We start from the raw sequence: 14630 nt of genomic DNA, 5'->3' as shown, positions 1-14630 counted from the left end.
TGTAAATCTCCAAGCATATCAGTTTTGCAATCCTCATAAACTTTAGTTGAAAAAAAACAGGAACATGATTATAACTTCTAGAGGAATTATAAACCAAAAAATTAAATAATCATGGAGATAATCATGATTATGATCATACTAATTAAGCTCTCATAATTTATCAAACAAAGTTCTATATTATTTACATTATAATCTTCCCAGGTACATACTATTATTTTGCATTTAACAGATGTAGAATTTGGGACTTAGAGAAATTAAAATGACTTAGCCAGGTTTATACAGCTAGTAGACTCCACTACATTGATAAAATCCAGGAATTCAGTTCAGTTCAGTTCAGTTCAGTCACTGAGTCATGTCCGACTCTTTGCGACCCTATGGACTGCAGCAGGACATGCCTCCCTGTCCATCACCAACTCCCAGAGTTTACTCAAACTCATGTCCATTGAGTTGGTGATGCCATCCAACCATGTCATCCTCTGTCATCCCCTTCTCCTCATAACTTCAATCTTTCCCAGCATCAGGGTCTTTTCAAATGAGTCAGTTCTTCGCATCAGGTGGCCAAAGTATTGCAGTTTCAGCTTCAGCATCATTCCTTTAGGGTGGACTAGTTGGATCTCCTTGCAGTCCAGGGGACTCAAGAGTCTCCTCCAACACCACAGTTCAAAAGCATCAATTCTTTGGGACTCAGCTTTCTTTATAGTCCAACTCTCATATCCATACATGACTACTGGAAAAACCATAGCTTTGACTAGACGGACCTTTGTTGGCAAAGTAATGTCTGCTTTTTAATTTGCTGTCTAGGTTGGTCATAACTTTTCTTCCAGGGAGCAAGTGTCTTTTAATTTCATGGCTCCAGTCGCCATGTGCAGTGATTTTGGAGCTCAAAAAAATAAAATCTCTCACTGTTCCCACAGTTTCTGCATCTATTTCCCATGAAGTGATGAAACCAGATGCCATGATGTTAGTTTTCTGAATATTGAGTTTTAAGCCAACTTTTTCACTCTTCTCTTTCACTTTCATCAAGAGGCTCCATAGTTCTTCGCTTTCTGCCATAAGGGTGGTGTCATCTGCATATCTAAGGTTATTGATATTTCTCCCAGCAATCTTGATTCCAGCATGTGCTTCATCCAGCCCAGTGTTTCTCATGATGTACTCTGCATATAAGTTAAATAAGCAGGGTGACAATATACAGCCCTCAGGTACTCCTTTCTCTATTTGGAACCAGTATGTTGTTCCATGTTCAGTTCTAACTGTTGCTTCCAGACCTGCATACATGTTTCTCAGGAGGCAGGTTAGGAGGATTTGATATTGCCATATTTTGAAGAATTTTCATAGTTTCTTGTGATCCACATAGTCAAAGGCTTTGGCATAGTCAATAAAGCAGAAATAGATGTTTTTCTGGAACTCTCTTGCTTTTTCAATGATCTAGCGGTTGTTGGCAATTTGATCCTGGGTCTCTCTGCCTTTTCTAAATCCAGGTTGAATATCTGGAAGTTCACAGTTCATATACTGTTGAAGCCTGGCTACGAGAATTTTGAGCATTACTTTGCTAGTATGTTAGATGAGTGTAATTTTGCAGTAGTTTGAGCATTCTTTGGCATTTCCTTTCTTTTGGATTGAAATGAAAACTGACCTTTTCCAGTCCTGTGGACACAGCTGAGTTTTCCAAATTTGATGGCATATTGAGTGTAGCACTTTCACAGCATCATCTTTTACGATTTGAAATATGACTTCAAAATTTGGCAATCAGGAAATCTGACTTCAAAACTCATGCTGTTGACTGTTTAATCACATATGAGAAGAGGACAGGTAATTCAAATTTATAAATTTTGATAATAAAACTGGATAATAAGAGAGAAGCTATTCAAAAATAACAGTGAAGGATCGGTTTTATTGATTATTGTTGGAAAAATGAAATTGATTAATTAAATATTGAAATGAACGAATGAGGAATAATTTGTTTGAATGGCTGCTGTGAGCTCAGTGTCGTGTGATGGGCTCCAAGACACAGATGAAGCAGGAGGCATAGCAGACAGTATAAAACCTGCCTAACTCAACTTGAAGTTGAGTTAGAGATTATGGCAAATGAGATATTTTTAGGTACCAACATTACAGAGGTCAAAATGAAGCAGCTCAAAGGCTAACAGAATTTTGCCAAGAGAACGCACTGGTCATAGCAAACACCCTCTTCCAACAACACAAGAGACTACACATGGACATCACCAGATGGTCAGCACCGAAATCAGATTGGTTATATTCTTTGCAGCCAAAGATAGAGAAGCTTTATACAGTCAGCAAAAATAAGACTGGGAGCTGACTGTGGCTCAGATCATGGAACTCCTTATTGCCAAACTGAGACATAAATTGAAGAAAGTAGGGAAAACCACTAGACCATTCAGGTATGACCTAAATCAAATCCCTTACAGTTATACAGTGAAAGTGGCAAGTAGATTCAGAGGATAAGATCTGATAGAGTGCCTGAAGAACTGTGGATGGAGGTTCGTGACATTGTACAGGAGGCAGTGATCAAGACCATTCCCAAGAAAAAGAAATGCAGAAAGGCAAAATTGTTGTCTGAGGAGGCCTTACAATTATCTGAGAAAAGAAAAGGAGCGAAGGCAAAGGAGAAAAGGAAGATATACCCATTTGAATGCAGAGTTCCAAAGAATAGCAAGGAGAGTTAAGAAAGCCTTCCTCAGTGATCAGTGGAAGGAAATAGAGGAAAACAATAGAATGGGAAAGACTACAGATCTCTTTAAGAAAATGAGAGATACCAAGGGAACATTTCATGCAAACGTGGGCACAATAAAGGACAGAAATTGTATGGATCTAACAGAAGCAGAAGATATTAAGAAGAGGGGGAAAGAATACACAGAAGAACTATACAAAAAAGATCTTCTTGACCCAGATAACCACAGTGCTATGGTCACTCACCTAGAGCCAGACATCCTGGAATGCAAAGTCAAGTGGGCCTTAGGAAGCATCACCATGAACAAAGCTAGTAGAAGTGATGGAATTCCAGTTGAGCTATTTCAATTTATAAAAGATGATGCTGAGAAAGTGCTGCACTCAACATGCCAGCAAATTTGGAAAACTCAGCAGTGGCCATAGGACTGGAAAAGATCAATTTTCACTCCAGTCCCAAAGAAAGGCAATGCCAAAGGATGTTTAAACTACAGCACAATTGTGCTCATATCACATGCTAGCAAAGTAATAATCAAAATTCTCCAAGCCAGGCTTTAACAGGACATGACCTGTGAACTTCCAGATGTTCAAGCTGGATTTAGAAAAGGCAGAGGAACCAGGTATTAAATTTCCAACATCCGCCAGATCATCAAAAAAGCAAGAGAGTTCCAGAGAAACATCTGCTTTATTGACTATGCCAAAGCCTTTCACTGCGTGGGTCACAAGAAACTGAAAATTCTTAAAGAGATTGGAATACCAGACCACCTGACCTGCCTCCTGAGAAAACTGTATGCAGGTCACGAAGCAACAGTTAGAACTGGGCATGGAACAACAGACTGGTTCTAAATAGGAAAAGGAGTACCTCAGGGTTGTATATTGTCACCTGCTTATGTAACTTATATTCAGAGTACATCATGAGAAATGCTGGACTGGATGAAACAGACGCTAGAATCAAGATTGTTGGGAGAAATATCAATAACCTCAGATATGCTGATGATACCATCCTTATGGTAGTAAGCGAAGAAGAACTAAAGAGCCTCTTGATGAAAGTGAAAGAGAAGAATTGAAAATTTGGCTTAACACTCAATATTCAGAAAACTAAGATCATGGCATCTGGTTTCATCACTTCATAGCAAATAGATGCAGAAACTGTGGGTACAGTGAGAGATTTTATTTTTGGGGGCTTAAACTCACTGCAGATGGTGACTACAGCCATGAAATTAAAAGACACTTGCTCCTTGGAAGAAAAGTTATGACCGACCTAGACAGCATATAAAAGAAGCAGAGATATTACTTTGCCAACAAAGGTCCATCTAGTCAAAGCTATGGTTTAGTCATATATGGATGTGAGAGTTTGACTATAAAGAAAGCTGAGCACTGAGAAACTGATGCTTTTGAACTGTGATGTTGGAGGAGACTCTTGAGAGTCCCTTGGACTGCAAGGTGATCCAACCAGTCTATCCTAAAGGAAATCAGTCCTGAATATTCATTGGAAGGACTGATACTGAAGCTGAAACTGCAATATTTTCACCACCTGATGTGAAGAACTGACTCACTTGAAAAGACCCTGATGCTGGGAAGGATTGAAGTCATGAGGAGAAGGGGATGACAGGATGAGATGGTTAGATGGCATCACCGACTCAATGGACATGAGTTTGAATAAACTCTGGGAGTTGGTGATGGACAGGGAAGCCTGGCGTGCTGCACTCCATGAGGTCACAAAGAGTTGGACATGACTGAGCAAATGAAGTGATTACATAGGTGAAAATTGAAGCAATTTACAAACTGTAATAATTTGTCCAAATATATATGATTATCAGACCAAAATTCTAAGTTAGAAATAGTTTAGGGGTGACTCAGAATGTTATATTCATTTGTAAAATCCTAAATAATGTGAAGGCTGATAAACTCAACTGAGAAAAGAATGATAAACAAGAAAGCGAAGTCTGACCTACATTGCCATCTGTTGGAAAAGTGAACATCTGTTAAGTTGAATGAAAGATGAAGCTTGGAAATTCCCAGTGAATCACAATAGCTAGAACTACTGTTTAAGAGCAAAAACAGTGTTCAAGACTAATTTAGATTTTTTTTAACTTGAAAAAAGATATTTAAAGGAGAAAATGCAAAACTCCAAAAGTTGGAAACCATGGCTTTGAAGATTTCCACTGTAATTCTAGTTCAAATTAGAATGGAATTGTGCTGGAGAAAGAGTATTGTCAAAACTTATTTCTGGAGTAGATTCTAAGCTCCCTGGAAGTATCTTGTATTTTGACTAATGGATCCATGCATGTTCAATATATGTTGGCACAAATCCTAGCCTGGAATTTAGTATCAATGCAAACATGTCATTATGAGTACCAATTTGACTCTTTGGGTCAGAATTTCCTTTTCAGTAGATTGGATGGGATTGGATTAAGTGATACTTAAGGTTGCTTACAAAGGTCCGTCTAGTCAAGGCTATGGTTTTTCCAGTGGTCATGTATGGATGTGAGAGTTGGACTGTAAAGAAAGCTGAGCACCGAAGAATTGATGCTTTTGAACTGTGGTGTTGGATAAGACTCTGATGCTGGGAGGGATTGGGGGCAGGAGGAGAAGGGGATGACAGAGGATGAGATAGCTGGATGGCATCCCTGACTCGATGGACGTGAGTCTGAGTGAACTCCGGGAGTTGGTGATGGACAGGGAGGCCTGGCGTGCTGCAATTCATGGGGTCACAAAGATTCGGACACGACCGAGCAACTGAACTGAACTGACTGAAAGTTGCTTTCAGTTGCACTCCTGTTAATGCTGTGCATCTATTAAAGAATAGCCTGTTAATAATTGCATGCTTGAGAAAATATTTATTTTATAGATGAAAATCATGTTCCTATGACATCCTCTTTTTATTATTTTACATCTTCAAAAGTCTTACATGAGTTTGTTTTCTCTCTTTTAGGGTGGAGTCAGTGGATTGACTGGAGAGCTAGAATTTGGAGAAAATGGAGGCAATCCCAACGTCCACTTTGAAATTCTTGGAACCAACTATGGAGAAGAGCTTGGCCGAGGTGTTCGCAAAGTAAGACCAGACACATTGATGAATCTGCTTTTTCCTATAGTGATATGGTTATGTTGGATTGTTTTCCATGCATTATAGTCACAGTATACATTAAAGTCTATATTATACTTTGAGAGAAATGAAGAGGTGAGAGAATTAGAGGACCTTACATACTCACTAGAAGTATTAAGCCATAAATTTTTCCTGTGCCTTAAAATAAAGGGAAAGAATAAACCTATTGTTGCCTAGGGAACTAGCATAATCTTCTATTCACTATAATAATTTTATACAGTAGTGAATTTAGTATTTACACAATGCCTAGCTGCTTGGTTTTTAGCTTGTAAGATACACAAAATCAGAATAAGAGCTTTGATAAATTTCATATAATAAGAGGGATAGTCTACAAAAAATGACATTACAGTATCTCACTATCTGTGTCATGTAATAAGTAGAAAGCAAATGGTTTGCAGGAAATGAACTCTTATATACTTCAGATCACATGTAAGAAGTTGAGTGCCTGTAAAGGATCTTTCATGAATTGCTGGGACAGTAACTTTCTCAACAAGAGATGTAAAAACCCCGGAGAAATGATTTTTCTATAGTTTCAATACGCCATTTTTAGATATTTTTGGTAGGGAAAAACTTAAGGTAATTGAATGTGCAAACGTAAGTTCATAGCTATAAATCTCTAACTGCATTGACAGTAACTTCTTCTACTGAAGAAGGTGTTTCTTTCCAGCGCTGAGGTATAGGATGCAGAAAATTTAGACAAATTGAAACTTAAGCGTTATTCTAATTAGCAATAAAAAACCTTTTGGTAAATTTATGCCAGAGAAGTTGAAACTATTCTTAATGTGTTTTTATTTGATTTATAATGAAGCATAGCAAACATATATTAATAGACAACTGCATAAAGCACAAGGATAGTTTATTGAATTATTGTAAATGAAATGACTACTCCTATGGTAAAGAAATAGAACATATCAAGCATCCTAAAAGCTTCATTATATTATTTCTCGTTCATATCCCTGACGTCTTTTCTCAGTGGTATCACCATTAGTCTGAATTTTATGATACTTTTTTCTTTGCCTTTTGAATATAATTTTATCATCTAAGGGTACCTTAACTATTCATTTTTCCAGTATTCAGCTTATGAATGAACACATTTTGCATATACTCTTTTTTCTTTCTGAATTCTTCATTTTGTGTTATGTATTCTTATTGTTACAAATAGTTATTGCTTATTGATTTCTGTTGCTGCGTCATCCTCCATTGTATCCATGTGTCTGCTTCTATAGCATATACGTGTCACAGTCTATTGTTTCCACTTTTAGGCTGTCATAAGTAATGATGCTATGAAGATTCTTAGACGTGCATCTTGGCTATATAATATTGTACTTGTGTGTATCTTTCTATAAGATTTGTATCCAGAAGTAGAATTGCTGCAACACAAGGAAACATAATCTCAAACCTACTTTCCTACATATTTACCATTTCACATTACTCCACTAGTGCTTCTAATTCTCATTGCACCAAATGTGGGTTTTGTTAGATTTCAAATTTTTATTAGATTATTCAACGTATAATGATATATCTTTTTGTTTCAACTTGAAGTTCCCTGATTATAAAATGATTCTGCATCTTTCATTTTTCATGTTTTGTTTTGTTGAGTTGATTGCCTATTCAAGTCCTTTGGCCATTTTCTATTGAGTTATCTTTGTTTATATAATTGAGTCTAAGATTCTGGGAGGGATTGGGGGCAGGAGGAGAAGGGGACGACAGAGGATGAGATGGCTGGATGGCATCACCGACTCGATGGACTTGAGTTTGAGTGAACTCCGGGAGTTGGTGATAGACAGGGAGACCTGGCGTGCTGCAATTCATGGGTTTGCAAAGAGTTGGACACAACTGAGCGACTGAACTGAACTGAACTGAAGAGCTATATGCATATTTTGAATATTAATCTTCTGTTATTTATATTGCAAATCGTTTCTTCTCCTTGTATTTAATTTTCATTAGATACAGTACCTTTAAATTTAGTAGAATTATGAATTTGCTCTCTTGCGATTATTGGTGTTTAGTCTTACTCAAGAAATCATTCCATACTACTAGAGTCATAAAAATATTATGCTTAATTATACTCTGAATGATTTACAATTCTATCTTTTAAATTGAAGTGTTTTGTCTACCTGGAATTTTTTGTAGCTTTTTAAAAAGTGTTTATTTTTAAAAATTATTTTCTTCTTACTGTTATTTTAATTTTTTGTTTTTTTGGTTGTGCTGCAGAGCATGTGAGAATCTTAGTGCCTCAGTCACTTCAGTTCAGTTGCTCAGTCATGTCTGACTCTTTGTGACCCCGTGGACTGCAACATGCCAGGCTCCCCTGTCCTTCACCATCTCCTGGAGCTTGCTCAAACTGATGTCCGCTGAGTCGGTCATACCATCCAACCATCTTGTCCTCTGTCATCCTCTTCTCCTCCTGCCTTCAATCTTTACCAGCATCAGGGTCTTCTCTAATGACTTATCTCTTCGCATCAGATGGCTGAAGTGTTGGAGCTTTAGCCTCAGTGTCAATCCTTCCAATGAACATTCAGGACTGACTTCCTTAAGGACTGACCAACTAGGAAATCAAACCTATATCCCTTGCATTGGAAGCACAAGAGTCTTAATCACTAGGTCTCCAGGGGATCCCTGCAAATTTTCTTTTTCTTTAATACATGGGAAAAGAAAAATATACAAATTTATTTTTAATATAGTATCTTATTTATTATTTATTGAAATTTAACTTAAATACAATAAAATGCACAAATGTTAAGTCCGCAAGGCTGTCAGTGATTGAATTCACCAATGTAATCACTACTCTCAAGTTATATAGTTTTTTCATTATCCTGAAAGTTCCATCATTCTTCTTTACACACATAGTTTACCTGGCTTTAGTGTTCATATAAATGGATATTGTAGTAATATGTATCTTATTTCTTTCAACATATTTTAGGTACATTCTTATTTACATGTCAGTAATTTTTTATTTTTTCATTTATATGGCTGAGTGGTATGAAAGTAATATAGTATCTTTTAAAACCCCATTTTCTGTTGGTTGCTGATATATGGGAATGGCACTGATATTTTATATTGATTTTATATCCAACGTTCTTGCTCCACTCTTTAATTGATAATTTATCTGTAAATTCTTAATTCTTTGCATATCATCTGTGATAATGATTTTGTCTCTTCCTTTCTAATTTTAATATTTTTTATTTCTATTTGCCTAGTACACTGACTAGGTCCTCTAGGACAATGGTGAATGAAAGTATTAAATAACAGTAATAAGCATCCTTGGTTATCAATATCAGAGAAAAAGATGCAAACTTTACTAAATATAAAGTTTCTCTTTTTCTTTCATTAACTCTGATCAGATATAGGCAACTTCATGTATTCCTGGGATAAACCTGACTTTTATATTTTTACAAACATAATTTCATTAATGTTTCCATATTTATATATATTTTTGTATTTACTGCCACTTGCTTAAGGTTTTTACATTGATGTTCTTGACTAAAGTTACCTGAAATTTTCTCTGTTGTAATTTGATACTAAGGTTGAGTTAACCTCAGGAAATGTCATGGACAGGATTTCTTCTGTTTATATTCTCTATTAGTTATATAAAACTGGAAGAATTTTTTCCTTGCATGTTTGAGAGATGGTCTTATGAAGCCAATATGGACTAGAATTTTCCTTGTGGGAATTTTTAAGTTACTGATTCTATTTTTCCATAGTCGATAAAAAATGAAAATCATATTTTCTAATTCTTTTTATAAACTTGAGAAGTTTATCTTTATGATATTTTAAAGCTTTTTTTAATTTTCTATGTGTATTGAGATAAAACTGCTAGTTATATCCTTTTAAATATCTGAAACATTTCAAGATCTGAACTTTATTTCTGAATAGTTTTCTTTGTAAATAACATTCTTAAATTATTATTATAAAGCTTCTACTTCTAATAATACTTTCTTCCCTAAAGTATTATTATTTTTATTATGTATTATTTTATTATGTATTTATTATAAAGCATTATTTTTTTTCTATGAATAGAGCAAAGCAATTACCCTTCCATTAATATATTTGGTGAACTTTCTTTTTACTACCCTTTACTTCCAATGTTTCCTGTATCCTTTCATTCCGCTTCTAACTCTTAAGAAACTATACAATGCATTATTTGATACCAATGATGGCACCCCACTCCAGTACTCTTGCCTGGAAAATCCCATGGATGGAGGAGCCTGGTGAGCTACAGTCCATGGGGTCGCTGAATCGGACATGACTGAGCAACTTCACTTTCACTTTTCACTTTCATGCATTGGAGAAGGAAATGGCAACCCACTCCAGTGTTCTTGCCTGGAGAATCCCAGGGACGGGGGAGCCTGGTGGGCTGCCATCTATGGGGTTGCACAGAGTCGGACACGACTGGAGCGACTTAGCAGCAGCAGCAGCAGCAGACTATTTATGCCTAAATATGAGAGTATTACATGTATTTGAATGAAATATATTTGATAATACATTTAGAGTTAGGTCTGCCATCTTATACATTTGCCTTGCCTAATCTAGGTTCCTTTTTTGTCCTTTCTTGCCTTCTTTTGGATTAATATATATTTTATTTTTCAATTCTCTCTTTCCTCCTGTACTAATTTACAAGTTATATACTCTGCTTTTATTCAATAGTTCCTCTAGAATTTACATACAACAGGCATACTTTATCAGCATCTAATTGTAATCAATGTGTTAAACCTCCTCTTAGAAAACATAATATTTTAACTCCATTTACTCAATATATCTACCTCTCACATGATGGATTATTATTGTTCAAGTTTTTAATATTATCCTTTTTATTCTAAAAAGTCTTACCATTACTATCATGTGCGATTAATATTTATTTTATATATACCCATATATGTTCTTTCTTTGCTTGTTTTTCCTTCCTACATCTTTATCTAGAATTGCTTTTCTTTGGCCTAAAGTATATATTTTTTTCAAATTTCCCATTTTGATGGTTTTCTTGTGGCTGTATTTCTCAGTTTTTATTTCTGTGAGCATAACTTTATTTCATCTTCTTCCTTCAAACATATTTTCCCTAGACACAGAATTTCAAAGTGCTGCTTTTACTCTTTCACCATATTGATGATATCATTGCATGGGTTCTGGCTTCAGTGCTGTGGTTGAGAACTGCTGTCTCACTGCCAATCATCTTATTTAATTTCTCTGCCTGATTTAAGGTTTGCCTTTGTTTTTAAACCTCTGCATTTTCAGTATTGTCTCAGTGTGAATCTCACTCTAATGTGCATGGGTATAGCAGATATATGATAACCACAGCAAAACCTGTGGTTATCAATGTGGGATTTATGGTGACCAAGGAACTACGTAATGCTAAGTACCTGGTGCTAGAGTAAATTTATGAACCTGGAAGAATTTAGCATCAAAAATTGCCATTGAGTCATAGAGAATTTCAAAACTGTGGGTGAAAAGTCTATCTTAGAGGCAATTCACTGTCTTCCCAAATCTATTTATTTAGTGATGAGTTATACTTATCTTGCTTTCCAAGTGGCTCAGAGGGTAAAGAGTCTGCCTGCAATGGAGGAGACCAGGTTCCGATCCCTGGGCTGGGAAGATTCCCTGGAGAAGGGAATGGTAACCCACCCTAGAATTCTTGCTTGGAATATCCCATGGATGGAGGAGCCTGCTAGGTTATAGTCCACGGGGTCGCAAAGAGTCTGACAAATCTAGTCAGATGGAAACAAAATAATTAACCTAGAATCAGAAAATATGTTTGGTATAAAAATAATTGAGATTTGGAAAATGAAAATGTTCATGATTCTATAGCAGAAAGTCATGTGTCTTTCTTCAGAGGTTTTTACTTAATTACTTGTAGAATGATATCAGAAAACATTTTTAGACCTCATTACAATTGGGAAATCAGGATTGCTATAGAATGTTACCTAATTTGTAGAAAAAGAAAAAACTGGTACACATTAAGGTATACATATAGAAATTATTTCATTTGCAGGTAAAATCTATATAGAGACAAATAAAAGCTCTTCATGCAAGTATTGCTTAATTCCTTACAAACCTTCCTGTCTTTTCCCCCCTCTCTATTCCCACGGGATGGGAGAAAATATCTGCTCCCTACTGTTATCCCCAAGTTTATGTATAGTCATTTTGCATCAGGTTTCTTCTTTCTTCCAATATCTTTTGTGTAAACTATCACATGTAAGGTTACTGTTAATTTTCCCAGAATCTTATGATCCTAATACTACACCATTTTACAAAAATACTTATCCCAATTCAGTAATTAAGTATGTATGTGCAAGGATGGTCATTGAAGTCTTATACTAATAGAACCTAAGAAGAGTTTTAAGAAATAAAGACAGGTTGGCAATGTAGCTAAACAGCAGTAATATAAAGACTGAAGAGAGTCCCGTTGAATTTAGGAACTCAGGATTCATTAGCAACTAAGGAGAGGCAGTAAAGCAATGCGTTAGGAATGTGGCCACTAATGTTGGACTGCTCAAATTTTTGTTGTGTTACTTAAAACCGAGTGACATTGAACATGTTACTAACTCATAGATAGGTATAACCTAAATGATTTAGTAATGTGACGCATCCAGAACCATGTCTGGCACATAAAAAAATGTTGCAAATCATTGCAATTTATTAGGAAAATATCAGTGGAGCAGTAATACCGTGTGTTTATTTTTTTATTTTTATTTTTTTTATTTTTATATTTACTTTATTTATTTTTTTCCATAAGTGTATATGCTATCTTTTTTTTTTTAAATTTTACTTTATTTTACTTTACAATACTGTATTGGTTTTGCCATACATTGACATGAATCCACCACGGGTGTACATGCGTTCCCAAACATGAACCCCCCTCCCACCTCCCTCCCCACAACATCCCTCTGGGTCATCCCCGTGCACCAGCCCCAAGCATGCTGTATCCTGCATCAGACATAGACTGGCGATTCGATTCTTACATGATAGTATACATGTTTCAATGCCATTCTCCCAAATCATCCCACCCTCTCCCTCTCCCTTTGAGACCAAAAGTCCGCTATACACATCTGTGTCTTTTTTGCTGACTTGCATACAGGGTCATCATTGCCATCTTTCTAAATTCCATATATATGTGTTAGTATACTGTATTGGTGCTTTTCTTTCTGGCTTACTTCACTCTGTATAATCGGCTCCAGATTCATCCATCTCATCAGAACTGATTCAAATGTATTCTTTTTAATGGCTGAGTAATACTCCATTGTGTATATGTACCACAGCTTTCTTATCCATTCATCTGCTGATGGACATCTAGGTTGTTTCCATGTCCTGGCTATTATAAATAGTGCTGCGATGAACATTGGGGTACATGTGTCTCTTTCAATTCTGGTTTCCTCGGTGTGTATGCCCAGCAGTGGGATTGCTGGGTCATATGGCAGTTCTATTTGCAATTTTTTAAGGAATCTCCACACTGTTCTCCGTAGTGGTTGTACTAGTTTGCATTCCCACCAAATTGTAACAAGTTGAAAAATAAAAAGGAAGGTGATGAGTAGAAGAGATAAGGGTAACCATATTAACCCTGTTTGGCTATGAGATCAGTCATTAAATGACTTAGTGAAATGGAGGGGAATACTTTTCAGAATATAAGAAAGATGAGTATGCTTGAATGCTCACAGATCAAGGCTGTAGGGAGTAAGAGGAAGATGATAAAGGAAAGTCAGGTGATCATTGATAGATTGTCCAAGAGAAAGAGAGACAATTGGATCCAGAATTAGGTGGAATGTTTAATCTTAGGCACCAAGAATATAATTTTCCTTAGTAATGGGAGAAGGAAGTAAATAGAGAATGGTGTATTTACAAACAAGTTACCATGGGTGCTATCAAGAAGTTAAGGGAATTGTTAAGAAATATGTCCTCTCTTTTTTTTTTTTTTTTTTTTGAGGAAAGGGTGGTGAGATTATCTGCTAAGAGAGAAAGTATACCAGCAAACATTAGAGATAATGAGGTTGGAATTTTATAGATAGTGAATAAGTTTTAAAAGAGCTGCAGTAGCAAAACAGAGAGAGGTAATTAGGGAACATGGAAGAATTGCCAGACAGAACTATTGGTTCATATGAAGTCAGAGACCAGAAATTCACTGTAGCATTAATCTACATGGCTGTATATGTTTTATGCTTCAGCTTTCAGTGGACAGAATGAATTTGCATTGATGTAGGGATAGGATTTCACCAGAAGGGTTTTGTTTTGTTTTATTGTTTCTGATTGCAGTAAAGTCAGGCGATGAGAAGGACATTGGCAGGAGAACGGCTGAGGTGGCAAAGCATGAAATCTCATTTGGACATGTATCTACTGAGGGCAGGAGGAGGCTCAACAATAGGGAGAAAGCGTAACTTAAGAGAGAGAGCCCACAGCAAGTCTGAAGAAACTGATGTTGATTGGATTAAATTGAAAGAGCTTCAGGGCCAGAAAGCTTTATTTGAGGAAAGAGACATCTAAATTCGTAATTGGAAGTATGAATAGCTTCTTTGTTGTTGTTCAGTCACTCAGTGGTGTCCAGCTCTTTGTGACCCCATGAACTGCAGCATCTCAGGCTTCCCTGTCCTTCACCATCTCCCAGAGCTTGCTAAAACTCATGGCCACTGAGTCGGTGATGCTTTCTAACCAGCTTGTCCTCTGTCATCCCCTTCTCCTGCATTCAATCTTTCCCAGCATCAGCGTCTTTTCTAATGAGTTGGCTCTTTGCATCAGATGGCCAAATATTGGAGCTTCAGTTTCAGCATAATTCCTTCCATGAATATTTAGGATTGATTGGTTTGATCTCTTTGCAGACCAAGAGACTCTCAAGAGTCTTCTCCAATACCACATT

At 36.4% G+C, this 14630-nt stretch overlaps 1 protein-coding gene across 1 annotated transcript in view; it reads left to right on the top strand.

The window, feature by feature from the left end:
• The window catches only part of GRID2 (glutamate ionotropic receptor delta type subunit 2), a 1640866-nt gene that overhangs the window by 1060102 nt on the left and 566134 nt on the right, over window positions 1–14630 (top strand). The window contains exon 8 of the mRNA XM_004009703.6: window positions 5621–5740. Coding sequence (XP_004009752.1) covers window positions 5621–5740 — 120 coding nt within the window. The remainder of the gene's footprint in view (window positions 1–5620; window positions 5741–14630) is intronic.

The sequence above is a fragment of the Ovis aries genome, chromosome 6, assembly GCF_016772045.2.
Source record: "Ovis aries strain OAR_USU_Benz2616 breed Rambouillet chromosome 6, ARS-UI_Ramb_v3.0, whole genome shotgun sequence".
Lineage (NCBI taxonomy): Eukaryota > Metazoa > Chordata > Mammalia > Artiodactyla > Bovidae > Ovis > Ovis aries.
Note: the sequence above shows the minus strand (reverse complement) of the source record. Positions and strands in the feature narration are given on the sequence as shown.